The sequence below is a fragment of the Pteronotus mesoamericanus genome, unplaced genomic scaffold (genome assembly GCF_021234165.1).
Source record: "Pteronotus mesoamericanus isolate MK-2021 breed Mesoamerican mustached bat unplaced genomic scaffold, CSHL_Meso_final contig_73, whole genome shotgun sequence".
In the NCBI taxonomy this organism is placed as follows: Eukaryota; Metazoa; Chordata; class Mammalia; order Chiroptera; family Mormoopidae; genus Pteronotus; species Pteronotus mesoamericanus.
This window is the reverse complement of record NW_026555245.1, coordinates 31,929,154-31,948,289: the sequence shown is the minus strand read 5'-3', so window position 1 is coordinate 31,948,289 and position 19,136 is coordinate 31,929,154. Positions and strand designations below refer to the sequence as shown.

General features: G+C 35.5%; 1 protein-coding gene across 1 annotated transcript in view; it reads right to left on the bottom strand.

Moving 5' to 3' along the window:
• The window catches only part of CNTLN (centlein), a 279,122-nt gene that overhangs the window by 8,614 nt on the left and 251,372 nt on the right, over window positions 1–19,136 (bottom strand). Inside the window, exons 24-25 of the mRNA XM_054583186.1 lie at window positions 6,465–6,650; window positions 3,962–4,039 (exon numbers count right to left, since the gene is read on the bottom strand). Coding sequence (XP_054439161.1) covers window positions 3,962–4,039; window positions 6,465–6,650 — 264 coding nt within the window. The remainder of the gene's footprint in view (window positions 1–3,961; window positions 4,040–6,464; window positions 6,651–19,136) is intronic.

Here is a 19,136-nt window from a genome sequence, read left to right as displayed (position 1 = left end):
CGAGGATCACATCTATCTCATCCTTTCTATTTCTATAGCTAGAGCATATCCAGGCCCTCACTGCCCTTTGCCTAGGCTGCTTTCTTGCTCCCGGTCTCTTCTCCCATCAAACCATCTTACACACTGATCTCATGTATTTTTCTAAAGCACAACTCTGAGAACATCTTTTTCTTACCGAATAGCTTCTAGTTTTGTCTCAGCCTACTTTTCCTATATCTGTTTTTTCTCCAATTCACTAAACTAATATTAAAAAAACCCCTAATTTGAGGGGTCCTCTCATCCTATTACAATAATTAATTTGCTTTTTGTCTTTGCCATAAATTGTAAGTTTTTAAAAAACATATTAATGTAAAAAGAGAAATTAATACATGAAAACATGTTCAAAGAAATTATAAGGCAGCTATGCCATAAAAAATGCCATAAAAATAAAAGTAGGTATTAGAAATATTTTTCAGTGTGATTCTTATTACTAGAAATCTGTGAGGATAAAGGGTAGGGTCAGATAAAGATCAAACATATAAAAGTACCAACTGCATCAGAAGTAATTGAAATAATGAGGATGTATATTTGCATTGTGTATTAAATATAGGTAATTTAAGGCTTTAGACCTTCTAGTTCTCATGCACTTCTGGCTAACAGTAGTAGTAGGTATAGTATTATTGTGTAGTCCCATATTGCCACATAGCAGAAGTTATTTTTTAAAATTTTGCAGTTAATATTTTATCAATATTAATTTTCAACAAATTAATGCAGAGAAAAGTTTCTTTAACAGAAAACAATTCTGTGGCCTAACCCTTACACAAAAGGTAAAACCACAAGACCAGATAAACTCCTATGACCTCAGAACTCTATTACATAAAGAAACGACTTTCAACCTTTTTCGTCTCATGGCACACATAAATTAATCACTAAGATTCTGCAGCACACCAAAAAATATATTTTTTGCCAATCTGACAAAAATATAGGTATATTTTTTTATTAAGTTACAAAAAATAATAGGAATAATAAATAATTACCTACCCTTATTGCTCCAAAGTGACTTTAAAAATAAAATCAGGTGCCTATAGTTGTATACAAGGATTTCTGACACCAAGAATTAGCCGATCAGGTGCACCCTTATTATGTGATGTGACCAGTAAGATGCAACTCTATTATATGACCTATATATTTATGGTTCAAAACAGGGCATTCACACCAGAGAGCTACTGTTGTGTTGGCTGTTGTCATTATTTTAATTTGACAATCTGAGAGAGAAGAGGTCAATGCACCTGACTAAATAGGTATTGCAGACTCTAAAAATTCTTGTGGCAGCCCTGGCTCAGTGGATTGAGTGCTGGCCTGCAAACCAAAGGGTCACCAGTTCGATTCCCAGTCAGGTTACAAGCCTGGGTTGCAGGTCAGGCCCCCAGTGGGGGGCATGAGAGAGACAACCACACATTGATGTTTCTCTCTCCCTCTCTTTCTCTCTCCCATCCCCTTTCTCTAAAAATAAATAAATAAATAAATCTTTAAAAAATAAAATAAAAATAAAAATTCTTGTGGCACACTGGTTAAAAATCAGTTACATAAAGCACTCAAACCAGAGGGAGGACAGAAAAGGAAAGTTTTACTGTAATCTTCAAAATATTTTAATAATCAAATACCAACACTGAATTATTTAGTATTTATCTCACAGCTTAAAGTTCATGTAACATCAGATACACAAAGCTGTATGCCATAAAGGAAATAAAAGGTATGAATGAACGTATTTACACTTTGCCCGCACAATCCTCTGAGCATAACTGAGGCCCTAAAAAAAATGGTTGGCAAAGAAAACCTTTTCTAAAATTCAGGACAAATATAAACACTGGAATTGAGAGAGAAGAAAAGTAGGCTAGAAAAAAGAGACGTTTTCTTTTTTATAGATTTTTTCTCTTGGGCATAATTAGTATAAAGTGACATTCAAGCGCAGCCAATGGAGTTTCTATTTTTTTCTCACAAAATTCAAAGACATCAGCAAAACCACCTATGTCAGTAATAAAAATAAAAAGTCTTTGACTTTTTAAATGTTATCATACTGTCACAGTGGAATAAAATTAGCTTGAAAAATGATCTAAAGGCACATGCTGCAGTTCATTACGTATAACAGCAACAGCAGCGGTTTCCCAGTGTTCATAAAGGCTGCTCAATTAAATTTACCTCCAGTCAATAATTAGGAGTCCACAAATAAACCTGGGCAATTAAATCAATACTGCCAGGCAGTTATATTCCAGAGTCCAGGCTCAGTGGCACAAAAAGGCACTATATCAAACTACAGTATTAAGCAATCTAACGCCATTTTCAACAGGATTTTTTTACTGACTGGCCAGAATAAGCATATGTCCAGGTCACGTAGAATGTGTGTGTGTGTACGACCACATGCGCTAGTAAAAAAAAACAAACAGGTCTGGTGTCAATATAGTTTTCATAAAATGTAGTAAAGATTTCTACATATGAATTTGTTATTTTTATGTTCATAACTGATGATAAAATTTCCTTATTGAAGGATCATTTTTGTAAGTTGAACATTTTAAAAAGTCATTAAAAGTTTATTTTTATTATTTTCAGCTGAAAAAAAGTCCCATAAGAATCATTACTGAACTCCTTTGATCTGCCAGGCACCGGGCTGGGTGCTGGTACTGGGTATGCAGTATGATTAAGAAATGGCATTTCCGCTCAAAAGCAAGTTGTCACTGCAGAAAGCTATGTTTAGTGCCTGTACGTCTGCACTCAAACAACATTAAGAAAAAGACTCCCAATCACCTTATATTACTATTGAAGTGATTCCCAATACTGTTTCAAAATTTATATATAAAATCGACACTAAAATATGAATAGTTCATATATTATTTACTTACTCATGGTTTTTTCAAAAGCATAGATACTTCTACTTGATAATATAAATGTGAAGTAATTTTTACTTAATCTCAGCTTCTATCTTTTTAATCTTCATACAGAAACATTTATGACTTTCCATAACTCACATTACAATAATAATTTTTTTGCTATTTTGAGAACGATGGTTTAGCTGTTTTTATTCCATTTCATTTTTAAATAAACAATTAGGTTGAATGATAAAACTATTATGAAAAAGTTTTAGAATACACTGCATGCTGTCAGCGATGTCAAAACAAAAGCTGGCCGACTAGAGAAGCAGGGCTCTCACCTGCCAATAAACTGCCCTTGATCACTTACAAGAGGGGCACATCCCAGCAGACTATATGTGTATTAAAAAAATACTTGAAAGGGAAGAAAAAGTATCACACAGGTCACAGCAGCAGTCTCAATAGACCCCGCAGGGATTTCCACTCGTCTTGGCCTTGTCATCCTCTATGCAGCTCTCCACTCGGCCCAGAAAATGTCGATAGGAAAATGTTTGAGGGGCCTCTGGTGGAAATTTTTTCATTCTTTCTGCATTGACAGGATGCCAAATCAATATTTACTTCCCACTAACAAGCTGCTCGAGGTCTCAGTAGAAAATATTGTAGAGAATGCGGGAAGACACAGTAATAAACAGCTGTCTGGCTGTGAGGAAAACATGAATTGACTGGAAACAGGTCCATAGTAAAAGGTCACTGAAACCCATGAACTCCTCAGGTGTCCGTATCAACAACTAACTTTAAAGACACATAATAAAGAATCTCTTTTCCTAAGAGAGCTGAGAGAATGGATTCTTTTCAGTCTAGCAAACATAGAGGTTGACTCAATAATTTAATTAATGCATTTGCTAAGATCCATGTTGGCTCTTTCCCAAGGTATTTGCTTCATTTGTTAAGTCCAGAAGTACAAATAGAGGGTTAACTTTCCGGTCTACCTACTGGAATACTCTATACTGAACAGAAGTAAATAACGTGTGTTTACAAAAAGTTAGATGCCTGGTAAAAATGTAAGGCTTGGAATTCTTATCTAGAAGTTTTCATGTATGAAGTAGAAAATGAAATACCTGGCCTTCAAGAAGTTTCTGAATGTACAACAGCCATTCCTTATCATTTTCAGCATCTGTCTTTGTCCTTTCGAGTTCCTGAAGGAGGAAAATATAAACACTGGTGTTATCTGCATTTAAATGAAGTTAATCATACTATTAGTTACTGAATAAATCTAGAGAGATATTGGTAAAACTAGATTCAACAAAGAGCAGCCTGGTCTTTCAAAAGTAGAGAATATTCAAATCCACGTTCTTTAACATTTAATTTATAAATATTTACATACATGTGGAAGATAAAGCTATATTTCTATGCTCACAATATAATTCTGGGATATTTTATTTCTGCCTTCACAGTGGAGCTCAAGGTGGGGACTGAGGTGAAAGTAAAAGCAATTAAAATAAAGTGAAAAATAAAATGGAATTGTATAAATGAATCATTTATAGTGACCCTGATAAGATAACATAAAATCTTTACTCAAAAATCCGACTTGTCACTAGATAACTAAAGAGTAATTGTTACAATTACAAACAAAACATAATATGGCATGGCTGTGGTGTATTAAAATGGTTGTTTATTTAATCTATCCAATAACTAACTGATAGGCAAGGGACGGACAATCCAACTCTAGTATCAGAAGTCACTAAATATTCTCAACACATCAATTATCAGTTAAAATATTTCTAAAGTATAATTTAGTCACATGTGCAGTTGATTATTAAACTCATGATTAGCTTACAAAAAAATGGACTTTTCAGAAAGGGAAAGGTTTAGGAAACTAACATTTGTTGAAATTTATAGTATGCCAGGTATCAGGCCAGGCACTTCATGTAAGTTACCAAATTTTTTACATGCATTTACTAGAGTTAGATGTATAGCTTAAAGAATACAAGTCAGGCAGTTTGGGCTCTGCATGTAAGTCACTCAACTCTTTATACCTCTGACAGGTGCAGGCATCAGTCTCAACAGGCTCTGATCTATAATTAAATCTAGTAAATTATCAAGGTGCTTCAATCCTTCTCAGAACAGTGTCTCTCTGCTAGAGCCCTTTCCTTCCTGCAGGACTTCCACTTTGGCTTGTGTGATCTGCATGTTGCAGTGCTGTATCTGGCTCCAGACTGCATCTGCCCAGGGGCAGGGGTGCCATTTCTTCACACAAGTGTGTCATCTACTCTTCGGCACTATAATGAGATCCTGTTTTCAATTTGTCCAATCAGAGGGGGTGGTTTTTCCTACCTTGTAAGTGAGGGCATCTTTGAGATCACACGAAGGCGAGGGTCCTGTCTTCCCGTCTACACACGCACACACAAACACACATACACGCACAAGGGATTTGGTAAATCTGCTAGGAGTTTTAGGCAACAGCGAAGTCCTTAACCTTAATTTTTTTGTTAGGTAATTAATGTCTATCACAAGGTATAGATAACACCTTTGCCAGAGACAGTACTGCTTCCTGTGTGTCTTATATTTGATACTATCTCTGGTAATGCTCTGTACTACAGAATTCAGTAGAAAGCCATAGACCTTGTAGACAGGTGCTGAGAAGAGGAAACTGATAATTCGCTATCTTATTCACCCACAGGATGAAAATAATCTCTGTAGGATTCCCTTGATCTCATTTCTAAGAACTCTTGGCAGTTTAAAAACATTTGCAGGTTGTAGCTCTTCTCTACTCCCGAAGCTCTTTGAGAAGCTGATGGAGGACTGGAGGATGTTCTCAAACAAACATTTAATAAGTCTATCGTTTTCTTCATTCACTGAGCAAATATTTATTGGGAAGCTGCTGGTGCCATCACCTCTTTAATCTTCCCAAACAATGAAAATTTGAATGTTGATGTATTCAATTTCTGAGACTTAACAGTGGAATAGAATTGAGTATTGCCCACAGGTTTCACAGAAGACTGTACAGGATGAGATCCTGCGGTTCAGGAAGTAATAACTATGTCAAAATGCAGTGCCCTTCCCAGGGGGTACAGAGACTCTATTGAAGACTTACATGCATTTAAATTCACTCCAACAGGAGTATTTTACCCAATTTAGAGGAATAAATATATTTTTATTTAGCTTGATCAACAAAAATTTTGAAATTAGCTAGGAAAGCCACTAGATTTACTACTCTTTCAAATCTCACACAGGAGGAAAGAACCCTCAAATCAGTGGTAACCCAGCTTATCTAAATCCATTCAAACTGGCTTAATTAAAAATACTCGTTTACAAGATATATGACTGATTAAATTAAGGAAAATGGGGCAGTCAGGGAAGGAAGACTGATATGAATAAAAACCAAGTAAGTAGTTCTAAAGGTGATATGTACTGGCTTTTTTTCCATCTTATAGTTAAATTTCTCTATCGGTTTTTGAGTTAGTTAATACTCTTGATATATCTTTCACTGGTGCATTATCTTACCTTCATCAATAGTATCTTAAAGATAGAATTATAGGAGTTCTAAAACAAATAACTTCAATATGCAAAAACTTCAATATGCAAAAAGCCCCTTATTAATAAATATTTAAATGATCTTACCACTTCATCTTCTGTGTCCAATATTTCCTCTAGATCTGATTGAGAAATGTTCAGGATAGAAGCTGCCAAGGTCTGGGCTTTATGAGTTGAGGTTTTATGAGCATCCTTGTTTCTCTGCATTTTTTTAAGCTCTCTGATTTGTCTCCTTATTGTTTGGACATCAACTTGTAACTCTTTGACCAAAGCCTATAACATATTAGAAAGAATATGGGCTCATATGAAAGTAATAAATGAAAATAAAGCACTCATAACAAAAATGTGAAGATACTAGCAAGTCTTTTATTAGGAATACTGTGATTTTATTTATTTTGGAACATAATGGATTGCTCTTTATTTATTGTCTGTATTCAGTAAAACCTTTCTTAAATGACCATTTAAGCAACCATTTAACCAACTTGCTGGATTAACCAAAGCTCTCCGATGCCTCTTTCAGATTCGCCCACTGCTCTCCCCGTTGGAGAATGCAGCAGCAGGCAGGCTACTTTTCATCATACAGAGCACCACTCCCACCAGTTGAGCTGATGCCAAGTGTCAGCTCTACTTATTTCTAAATGTGGATGTATTAGTTGTAACAGTTCAGTTACATAATTCATTTAATTATTAAACAAATGGATGAATTATGACTGCAGAGAGTTTGTATTTTATTAAACTGGATTAGAAATGTTTTAGAAGAACTTGATGAAGACAAGGTGGGTAACAGTGCAATTAAATTATGTGTGGGAAAGACAACACAGGATTTAAAAAATAATAAATATCTAGGATTGCTTCACAAAAGCCTTTAAGTTCTCCCTTTGAGAAGTTTATTAATGCTAGCCCCTACCATGCCTATATGTGCATAAGAAAAAGATGGCCTTTAATCTGAGAGGACAGAGTGCTACCTAGCCTTGTGAGCTGAGAGCAGAGCAGCTAGATGTTTGGAATGTTTTCATTTCTTTCTTTCTTTCTTTTTTTTGCCAGTTCAAGCAATGCTGCAATAAATAATGATGCTCATATGTACATTTTGCAACTCTAGGTTGTATCAATAGAAGTAAAATCACTGGCCCAAAGGATGTGCATAACTATAATTTTGAAAGCTGTTACTTAATTCTCCATGTTAATACCTCCACAAAGGCTATCTGAAAGTACTTCTTTCTCCATACCACTAGCATAACACCAATCTGGTATTTCAGTGTAGTTTGTTTTCTTTTCACTGTATTTTTAAGTTTCATTTCTCTTATTAAAAACAAAATTGAGCATCAGCCTTAAGAGGTAATTATCTCTCTTTGTCACATTTTCTATTTTTTAGTGATTTATAGGAATTCTTCATATATTAGGAAAATTATATATCTGTTGTATACATCTAAAGTTTTTTATACTTTGCATTTTTCTTTTGATAATAATTATAGTGTTTTATGCCAAGGGAAAAATATTTTTAATTTTTTATGTACTCAGTGAATCTTTCCCTTTCTTATCTTTGAAATTAGTGCAATACTTTAATAAGCATTCTCCATAATGGGATATAAACACAATTTCTAACCATGATTTTTTTCCTGCTACCTTTGATTTTATTTTTCAGCTTTAATATTTTTATCTATTAATAATCATTTGGAAAGTTATTACATAAAATCATACTCAGTTGTCCCACCAGCACCCATTAAAAGATCCATCTTTCCCTAGCTGACTTCTTATGTGTTTAGGTCAGTTTCTGGACTTTCTATTCTGTTCCATCTCTCTTTTTATTAGTAACTCTCTATAATACATTACAATTAGTGAGACTTTCTAATGAATGTTAGCATCCAGTAGGGCCAGCCTCTTATTACCCTTCATTTTAAGATTTTTTTTCTTGGTAATTTTTGCTTGTTTGGTTTTCCATATGAAATTCAGACTGTCTAGATTCCATCCTCTTGAAAAATCTCATTGGTAATTTTATTTGAATCATGTTAAATTTTATTTGGATCATGTTAACATTTTAGGATGTTCAGTCTTCCTAATCAAAGACCATGGTATTCCCTTCCAGTTGTTTATGTCTTTATTTGTTTCTGAGGATCATTTTTAGGTTTTCTCTTTATAGATCTAGTTTATTCTTGGACATTTTACTTTTGGGGAGGCTGCTTCCAATGATTATTCTTTGCATATATAAAGGTTGTTAATATATATTTAGCTCACTGAAGTTTCTTAGCTGTCGTTGGAGATTTTCAGCTCATTTCTAGAAATTGAATCATATCTGCAAATGTTGATAATTTTGTCTCCTAATTTCTAAATTCTATACATCTTATTTCTTTCTTGTCTTCTTGTATTGGTTATTAAGTTTCTCCTGAATAATATTACATAGTAATGTCAATGGACATACTTGACTCATTCCTCATTTTAATGGTAGTCTGCCTACATCCTAGGAAATACTACACCAACTTTTGAGTTGAGAGCCATATTTAAATATATGAAGAAATATATTTTAATATATTCATATGTAATATGTAGCTTAATGTAGTTAACTTATTCATTTCAATTTCTTATGAGTATCAAATTGAAATCCATTTTAACATCTATATAAGCAAACATGATTTTTAATCATAAATCTATTAATATAATTATTAATAATTTTCTTAGTATCAAATTATCCTTGCATTTCTGGAATAAACTCCACTTGCTGTGATAAATTATTTTTTGTTGTGCTGCTAAATTCTATTTGCTAATATTTTATCTAGGATTTCTACACTAATATGAGATTAAGTGGCTTTAATTTTGTATGATCTTCCAAAAATCTAGAAGGATCTTTCTCTTTCCATGTTCTGTAGTAGTTTTAATGAGATTGAATTCATCTGTTCTTTACTGATGTGGCAGCAGTTGTCTGAACTTGGCTTGGAATCTATTGCACATTTTAAGAATTTAGTTTAGCAAGATCTGACAGTGGTCTGCAACTCTGTAGCCACCATGCTACTTGAGATATAGAACATCTTCATGCTCCAGAAATTTCCCTGATTACCCTTTCCTAGACAATTCCTCCCCCCCACGCAGCAACTGTTATGATCTCTACCATCTTTTTTTTTTCTGAGATTTTTTTTTAAATTGTTCAAATACAGTTGTCTCCATTTTCCTGCCACCACTCTACCCTGCCCCTTCCCCTCCTCCCTCAATCTTTCCCCACTTTGGCTTTGTCCATGGGTCCTTTATACATGTTCCTTGACAAGACCCTTCCTCTTCCTCTCCCTGCCATCTCCCTCTCTCCGTCCCTCGTGTTTCTGTTGGTGTCTTTTTTCTTCCAATGTTGCTGGTTATATTTTCCTTGCTTGTTTGTTTTGTTGGTTAGGTTCCACTTATAGGTGAGATCATATGGTATTTGTCTTTTGCCCCCTGGCATATTTCACTTAGCATAATGCTCTCTAGTTCTATCCATGCAGTCGAAAAGGGTGGTAGCTCACTGCGTAGTATTCCATTGAGTAAAGGTACCATAGTTTTTTGATCCACTCATTTACTGATGGGCACTTAGGTTGCTTCCAGCACTTGGCTATTGTAAATTGTGTTGCTATGAACATTGGGGTGCATAGGTTCTTTTGAATTGGTGTTTTGGGATTCTTCGGGTATAATCCCAGCAGTAGAATCACTGGGTCAAAAGGCAGTTCCATTTTTAGCTTTTTGAGGAAATTCCAAACTGTTTTCCACAGTGGCTGCACCAGTCTGCATTCCCACCAACAGTGTACTAGGGTTCCCTTTTCTCTGCAACCTCTCTAGCACTCATTGTTTGCTAATCTGTTTATGATGGCCATTCTGACTGGTGTGAAGTGGTATCTCATTGTGGTTTTAATTTGCATTTCTCTGATGGCTAGTGAGGATGAGTGTCCTTTCATATGTCTCTGGGCCCTTTGTATGTCCTCCTTGGAGAAGTGTCTGTTCAGGTCCTATGCCTATTTTTTAATTGGATCATTTGTCTTTTTGGAGTGGAGTTGTGTGAGTCTTTGTATATTTTGGAGATCAAACCTCTATGTGATATATCATTGGCAAATATATTTTCCCATACGGTTGCTTCCCTTTTCATTTTGCTGATGTTTTCTTTAGCCACGCAGAAGCTTCTTATTTTGATGAAATCCCATTTGTTTATTCTTTCCTTTATATCCCTTGCTCTAGGGGACATATCAGTGAAAATGTTGCTGTGTGGGATACCATATTACAAAATTTGCTTGTTCTAGATGTCATACAAATGGAATAATATTCATATACTACCTATTCTTTTATCTGACTTTTTTTGTTTTTGGTGTTTTAAAGATTCACTCATATTGTTTTGTGAATCTGTAATTTGTTCTTTTTCTTTTAATTAAATTCAATAATTTCAACATATTAATACACACACATATATAACCAGCAATATATATTTTCCTGAGATAATTTCATTTTCTCTTACTTCTTTGTTTTGTCTGCTTACTTTCATCCGCTCCTATGTCTCACCATTTTTTACCTGAATTATTACATTTATTTCCACCTTATACAAGTGCTTTTAAGAGGAAATTATTTCATTAATATTTGAATTCATACTAAAATATGAATCTGCTTTGTGGCAACTTGTGATGAAACTTCTTTTCCTGCCTTTACTTTTCCTGTTTATTTCCACCATTCTTACTCTGCTGTATTTGTATAGGTAACTGTGTTGCTTCATTTTCAGGACATATTTTTAAAGAAGAAAAGTTCTTCCAGAACCACCTATTTAAGGAAAGTTGTGTGGTATAGGGGCCTGTGCTATGTTCCAGACTGGTGAAATTTTTCATATGAATTTAATTTTTTTCTGATGAATTCTATTAATAAGCTTTGTTTGTTTTTTTAGAATGTAAAGCATCTCTTTTTACGGATGCTAGGAGAAAAGCGGCCTCCTATAGATATGCCTTATCTGTGCGCTTCTTCCTTAAGCCCTGCCTTCACTTCACATTGAAAACAAACCAGCTCTAGGAAGCTCCTATCACAAATCATAGCAGATCCATTCCACTGTTGCAAACAGGGGATTTAGGGTTTGTACCTCACGTGACTTTCATCTTCAAAGAGGATATTTTTGCTTGCTCTTTCAGAGGTCTGCAGCACCTAAGTATTCTCCCTTTGGTGTCTTATTTCTGCTTCCTTTGCATGTCTTCAGTCTTACCTGGTTTGGGCTGCTCTTCCACGTATTATCATAATACAGTTTTAGTTGTGACCTAGGTTTGCTGTAAAAAGGAGATGCATTTTGATTTCTCATTCTCCTCATCTGTTGTATGATTCCAAGGGAGAGAAGGGGAGAGATGATTTTACTCCTCTATAATCAAGTCAAAATTCTTCAAAGTGCATTTTTCTCTAACCTTTTATTATGAAAAATTTCAAACATGCAGAAAATTTTGGGGAAATGTATAGTGCACAGCCATGTACCCACTGCCTATATACTACAATTAACTCTTGCTATACTTGCTTTATCACATGTCTATCTAACAATTGACCCATCTTGCCGTGCTAATGTATTTCAAAGGAATTTGCAGATACCAGTATAGTTTTCTCCTAAACTCTTCAGCATTCACATCATTAACTAAAGATCAATATTTATAGTTCTCTTTACTACCTTTTGAAATAAAAATTATATGCAGTGAGATTCATTAGTCTTAGTTGTATAGCTTTATGAACTTTGACAATGAAACACTGGGTACCCACACCCAGATCAAAGTAAAGTACATTTCAATCACTCCAGAAAGTTCGCTGTGTGCCTTCCTAGTCAATGGCCAACTCTAGCCTCAAGAGGCAACTACTCTCTGGTATTTTATTTCTCTATAGATTAGTTATGCCTGTTCTATAAATTCATGAAAATGTAATCACAGAGTATGTATTACTGTATTTTGTAATTTGAATTACTTTCACTTATAATGTTTTTGAGATTCATCCACATTGTTATATGCAAAGGTAGTTCATTTGTTTTTATTGCTGAGATGTATTTTATTACATAATTATAATGCTGAGTTGCAGATGGACACCTGGGCTGTTTCCAGTTCTTGACAAGTATGAATAAAATGGCAATAAATATATATTCTTGAATACACACTTTGTGTGTATGTGTGTACACGTTTTCATTTCTCTTTGAGTAAATACCTAAAAGTAGAATTGCTGAGTTATAAAGTACATGAATGTGTTTCACTTATCAAAAACTTCTGCAGTTTTTCCCAAAGCCTTGCATCACTAACAATGGATGAAAATCTCCAGTCTCCAAATTCTTTCCAATACTGGTGGCTTACACGTGTTTTCTTAAATTTATTTCTAAGAATTTTATTTTTTGATGCTCTTGTAAATTGAAGAATTTTATTTCATTTTCCAATTGTTTACTGCTAAGATATAAAAATGCATTTGATTTTTGTACCTTGACATTGTATCCCATAAAATGACTAAACTCTCTTGTTAATACTAGTTTTATAAATCTTTAGGATTTCTTATGTAAAAAATTATGTCTTATCAGAGAAATGTAAATCAAAACAAGAAGATATCACCTCATACACATTAGGATGGCTACTATTTTTAAAAAAAACAGGAAATAACAAGTGTTGGTAAGAACATGGAGATATTGGGACACTTGTGCAGTGTTGGGATTGTGAAATGGTGGGATTGTATTCTGTCCCAAAACTCTATGTCCCTGTTTCTGCACTAATCACACCAGATTTTTTTAAAATTCATTTAGTTATTTTTTCAGATACATTTGTCTCTGCCTTCCCCCCACCACTTTCCCTTGCCCCTTCCCCCCTCCTTCCCTCAGCTCTTCCCCTTTGGTTTTGTCCATGAGTCCTTGCTCTATGTTCCTTGACTTTCCCCTTCCCTTCCTTTTCCCCCGCCCCCACCTCCCTCCTTCCCTCTTGTCTCTGGTGGTTTCTTTTCCTTTCAGTGTTGCTGGTCTTATTTTCCTTGCACCTTTGTATTGTTGGTTAGGTTCGCTTATAGGTGAGATCATACGGTATTTGTCTTTCACCGCCTGGCTTATTTCGCTTAGCAGAATGCTCTTGAGTTCCATCCATGCTGTCATGAAGTGTAGTAGTTCTTTTTTTCTTTCTGCTGCGTAGTATTCCATTGTGTAAATGTACCACAGTTTTTTGATACAATCATCTACTGATGGGCATTTAGGTTGCTTCCAACACTTGGTTATTGTAAATTGTGCTGCTATGAACATTGGGGTGCAGAGGTTCTTTTGAATTGGTGTTTTGGGATTCTTAGGGAATAGTCCCAGGAGGGGAGTCACTGGATCAAAAGGCAGTTCCATTTTCAGCTTTTTGAGGAAATTCCACACTGCTTTCCACAGTGGTTGCACCTGTCTGCATTCCCACCAGCAGTGTACTAGTGTTCCCTTTTCTCCACAGCCTCGCCAGCACCTGTTGTTTGTTGATCTGCTTATGATGGCCATTCTGACTGGCGTGAGGTGGTACCTCATGGTGGTTTTGATCTGCATTTCTCTGATGGCTAGTGATGCTGAGCATCCTTTCAAATGGCTCTGGGCCCTCTGTATCTCTTCCTTGGAAAAGCGTCTGCCCAGGTCCTTTGCCCATTTTTGATTGGATCATCTGTCTTCTTGGAGTGGAGTCAAGAGAGTTCTTTATATATCTTGGAGATCAAACTTCTATATGATGTATCATTAGCAAATATATTCTCCCAAACGGTTGGCTCCCTTTTCATTTTGCTGATGTTTTCTTTAACCGTCCAGAAGCTTCTTATTTTGATGAGGTCCCACTTGTTTATTCTTCCCTTTATGTCCCTTGTTTTAGGAGACATATCAGAAAAAATTGCTGCGTGGGATATCTGAGAGTTTCCTGCCAATGTTCTCCTCTAGGACTTTTATGGTTGTTGTGACTTATATTTAAGTCTTTTATCCATCTTGAGTTTATTTTTGTGTATGGTGTCAGCTGATGATCCAATTTCAATTTTTTGCATGTAGCCGTCCAGCTCTCCTAACACCATTTGTTGAAGAGGCTGTTATTGCTCCATTTTATGCTTCTGCCCCCTTTGTCAAATATTAGTTGCCCATAGAGACCTGGGCTTATTTCTGGGCTTTCTATTCTTTTCCACTGGTCTATGGGTCTGTTCTTGTGCCAGTACCAGACTGTTTTGAGTATAGTGGCTTTGTAGTAGTTTGATGTCCAGTATTAATCACACAGTTTTATTCACTACAGCTTTATAGTATGTTTTGATGTTTTTTAAGGAAAATCTTCTCTCCCGGCCCATTCTTCTCCTTCTTCAGCTATCTTCACCCCATCTCTGTTACTTATGTTTTGGAACCAGTTTGTCTATGTCTGGATTGCATGACATTCAGGTTAATTTTGGAATGAATTCTCACATTTGCAATATTGACTCTTCCCATTCAGAAAAACAGTATACCTCCCCAGTTATTTAGGGGGTTTTATGTCTTTCAGTGCTTCATCATTTGCTTTATAGGTTTCTTCATTTCTTGAAATATTTACTCCTCAGTATTGAACAGTTATTTTTTATTATTGTAAATAGAAATGTAAAAATAGCATTTTAAAATGTTATCATTTGTAAAGGCTACTTTATTGTGTGCGTTGACCTTGTTTGGACATGCTGAATTATCTGGTTTGTTGTACTAGTTTACGATTTTATTCTCTTGGATTTTCAAAATACACAAACATGTCATTGACAATCAGTTTGATTGTACACATTCTCATAATCATATATTTTCCTTGTTTGTTTGCATTTCCTGAACCTGCAGAACAAATATGGATAGTGGCAATGAAAGAGGCATCTGTGCCTCAGTCCTGACTGTAATGGAAATTCTTCTAATGTTGCACATGAAACATGATGCTTAATGTAGATTTCTGGTAGGTATCTTCTAACTCATATATGAGAGAAGACACAAGTTTGATGACTGTTACAATGGTCACATAAAAAAGTATCCAAATAAGTTTGGAATTTTATTTCATTTTTCTGTAAAAGTCCAAGCATAAGCATTCCAAGGTTATATAACAGCTTCATAAATTTGGGAACCCATTTTTCCTTCTATGTTTTTGGTCTGTCATTTTTAAAAACAACTTTTTAACTAGACTTATTGAGACATACTATTTTTATACTATATACTTTAAAGTTTACCCACTTAAAGTATTTTTATTAGGAACTTTTAAGACAGCTGTCATTTGCCTTTTTTATATAACAGGGTGAAGTTAATTAAAATTGGATTGCATTATAAAACTGCTAGTGTGTGTGGGGGGGGGTTGGGGGTGGAGGGATTGAGCAAAAAGGAAAAAGTGCTCGGACATGGACAGCAGTGTGGTGACTGCGGCGGGGAGGGGGCATAAGGGGACTAAATGGTAATTGAAAAAATACAATGAAGAAAATATAAAAAATAAACATATACATGGATAGAAAAACTGCTTATAAATTATAATTAAGAAGTGATGTCACCAAAATAGTGGAGTATGAGAACTAGCCTCCTTCTTACCACGAAGACCAACAATTAGCTATCCACATACAAAAATTCCTGTAGTAACATGCAGCTCAGGAGTCCACTTATGAAACTTCAACAGCACAATGGAACAAAAAAGCCTGTGAATAACTGTACACAGAGGAAAGGGAGGAGCCTCACTTGTCCGCCTCATCCCATTCTTGAGGCCAGCACTGCTCATCACCGAGAGGGAATTTCTAGGTTCAAAAGATTCCCCCTTGCCAAGAAAAGGAGAATGGGTGAGCAACCAGCTTCCCGAGCCCTTCAGTCAGTGTATAAAGGACCCACTTCTACTTTACTCCACCCAGAAACTAGTAAAAACAAGATGTGTAGAGATGGCTTGGAAAAAGAAAGCAGGGCTGGGGCTACCAAATCTGCCAAGCAGTGAGAGCAACCAGAGTTTGCAGTGGCCTGCGGGGTGGAGGACTCCAACAGTTTTTGCCCCAGAAGAAACCACTGCCCTGGATAGTCACCATGGACTCTCTGTAGATTTTGCATGCCTGAGTTTCCCCCTGCCCCCTGAACCCCACTGGGCCCCAGGACCTGCACTGAAAGCCACCCCAGCCTCTGCAGCTGAACAGGGGCAAAACGCCAGCCTAGAGCTCGCAGCTGATCCTCACTGCTGTGTGTGCGCCTGAGGCTCATCTCTGCAGCACCTGCACACCACTCGCCCGACTCCTGTCGCTGGCTTCCAACGGCACGTGACGGTTTATTATATAAACAATATAATTTTTTATCTTAACAAGAAAAAATTAAAAACCTAAGCCCAAAGTTAGTAAAAGGAAGAAAATAACAAAGATCGGAGAGGAAATTAATGAAATAGAGATAAAAAAGACAATAGAAAAGATGAATGAAACTAAGAGTTTTTGAAGAGATAAACAAAACAGATAAAACGTTAGCTAGATTTAATAAGAAATAAAGAACTCAAATAAAGAAACTTAGAAATTAAAGAAAAGATTATAACTGATACTGAAGAAATATAAAGAATCGTAAGGGGACACTAGGGACAATTACACACCAGAAAATTGGACAACTTAGAAGAAATGGATAAATTCTTAGAACATACAACCAATCAAGACTAATTCATGAAGAAATATAAAATACAAACAGACCAATAATGAGGAAGGAGAGCAAGTCAGCAATCAGAAACCTCCCCAAAAAGAAAAGCCCAGGACACAATGACCTCACTGATGAATTCTACCCAACATTTAAAGAAGTATTAGTATCACTCTTTCTCAAATGTTTTCAAAAAACTGAAGCACAGAGAATACTCCCAAATTCACTTTATAAGGCCAGTGTTATCCAGACACCAAAGCCAGATAAGGACACTATAAGAAAAGAAAACTACAGGTCAATATCCCTGATGAACATGGATGCAAACATTGTCACAGTATTAGAAAACTAAATTTAACAACACATTCAAAAGATCATACGCCATGCTCAAGTGGGACTTATCCCTGAGATGTAAGGATGGATGGATCAAGAAATGCAACTTGATAGATGTGATATACTATATTAACAAAATAAAGGATACAAATCCTATGATGTCAATAGGAGAATAAAAACAATGGACAAAATCAACATCATTTCATGATTAAAAATCTCAATAAAATAATAAAATGGGTAGAGAAGGAACACACCTCCACATAATAAAGTCCATATATGACAAGCCCACTGCTAACGTTATGCTCAATGGTGAAAAGATGAAAGCTTTCCGTCCCTGATTAGGAATAAGAGAAGGGCGCCCACTCTCACCACTCTTATTCAACATAGTATTGGAAGTCCTAGGCAGATCAGTTAGGCAAGAAAACAATAAAAGGCATAAAAATCAGAAAGAAAGAAGTAAAGTTGTCTCTCTTTGCTCATGACAAGATCTTTTATATAGAAAATCCTAAAGACTTCACCAAAAACCTATTAAAACCAATCAACAAATTCAATAAAGTTGCAGAATACAAAATCAGCACATAAAAATTAGCTGTGTCTCTATACACTAACAAAAAATATGAAAAAGAAAACAATTCCATTTATAATAGTACCCAAAACAATAAAATCTTAGGACTAAATTTAGCAAAGAAAGGGAAAGATCTGTAAGAAATTCATGAAAGAAATCAAAGAAGACACAAATAAATGGAAAGATATCATGCTTGTGGAGCAGAAGAATTGATGTTGTTAAAATGTCCATACTACTCAAAGCCATCTACAGATTCAGTGTAATCTCTATAAAACCAAATATCATTTTTCACAGAAATAGAGCAAACAATTCTAAAATTTATATGGAACCACAAAAAACCCTGAATAGCCAAAGTAGTCTTGAAAAAGAGTGAAGCTGGAGACATTGCACTTCCCAGTTTCAAACTACATACAACTCATACAACCCAATAGCAAAAACCCAAGTAATCCAATTTACAAATGGGCAAAGGACCTCAATAGACATTTTTTCAAAGAACACATACTAATGGCCAATAAGTATATAAAAAGATGCTCAACTTTGTTAATCATCAGGGAAATGCAAATAAAACCACAATGAGATTATCACCTCACACCTGGTCCGATAGCTATCAATAGTACCAAATGGACAAGAGATAACAAATGGTGGTGGCGAGGATGCAGAGAAAAGGGAACCTTTGTGCACTTCTAGCTGGAATGTAAATAGGTGCAGCCACTATGAAGAACAGTATGGAGGATCCTCAAAAAAATTAAAAACAGAACTACCATATGATCCAGCAATCTAATCTCTGGGTATATATCCAAAGGAAATAAAATCAAGACTCCAAGGAGATATCTGCATCCCCATGTTCATTGCAGCACTATTCACAATAGCCAAGACAGGGAAACAACCTAAGTGTCCATCAATAAATAGATAAAGGAAATGTGGCACATATATATAATGAAATAGTATTTGGTCATAAATATAAAGAAATCCAGCCATTTGTGACAACATAGATGGACTTTGAAAGAGTTATGCTAATTAATACAAGTGAGACAAAGATAAATTCCATGTAATCTCACTTATATGTGGTATCTCAAAAAGCTGAACTCATTTGCCAGGGGCTGGGGATGGGGTGGGGGAAATGAGATGGTGGTCAAAGGGTCAAAACTCCTAGTCATAAGGAGAATACGTTCCAGGGATCAAATACACAGCACAGTGACTATAGTTAAAAATACTGTATTGTATATTTGAAAATTGCTATGAGAGTATATTTAAATGTCCTCACCATAATTACAACAATAAAGTGGTAAGTGCACGAGGTGAAGGATGTGTT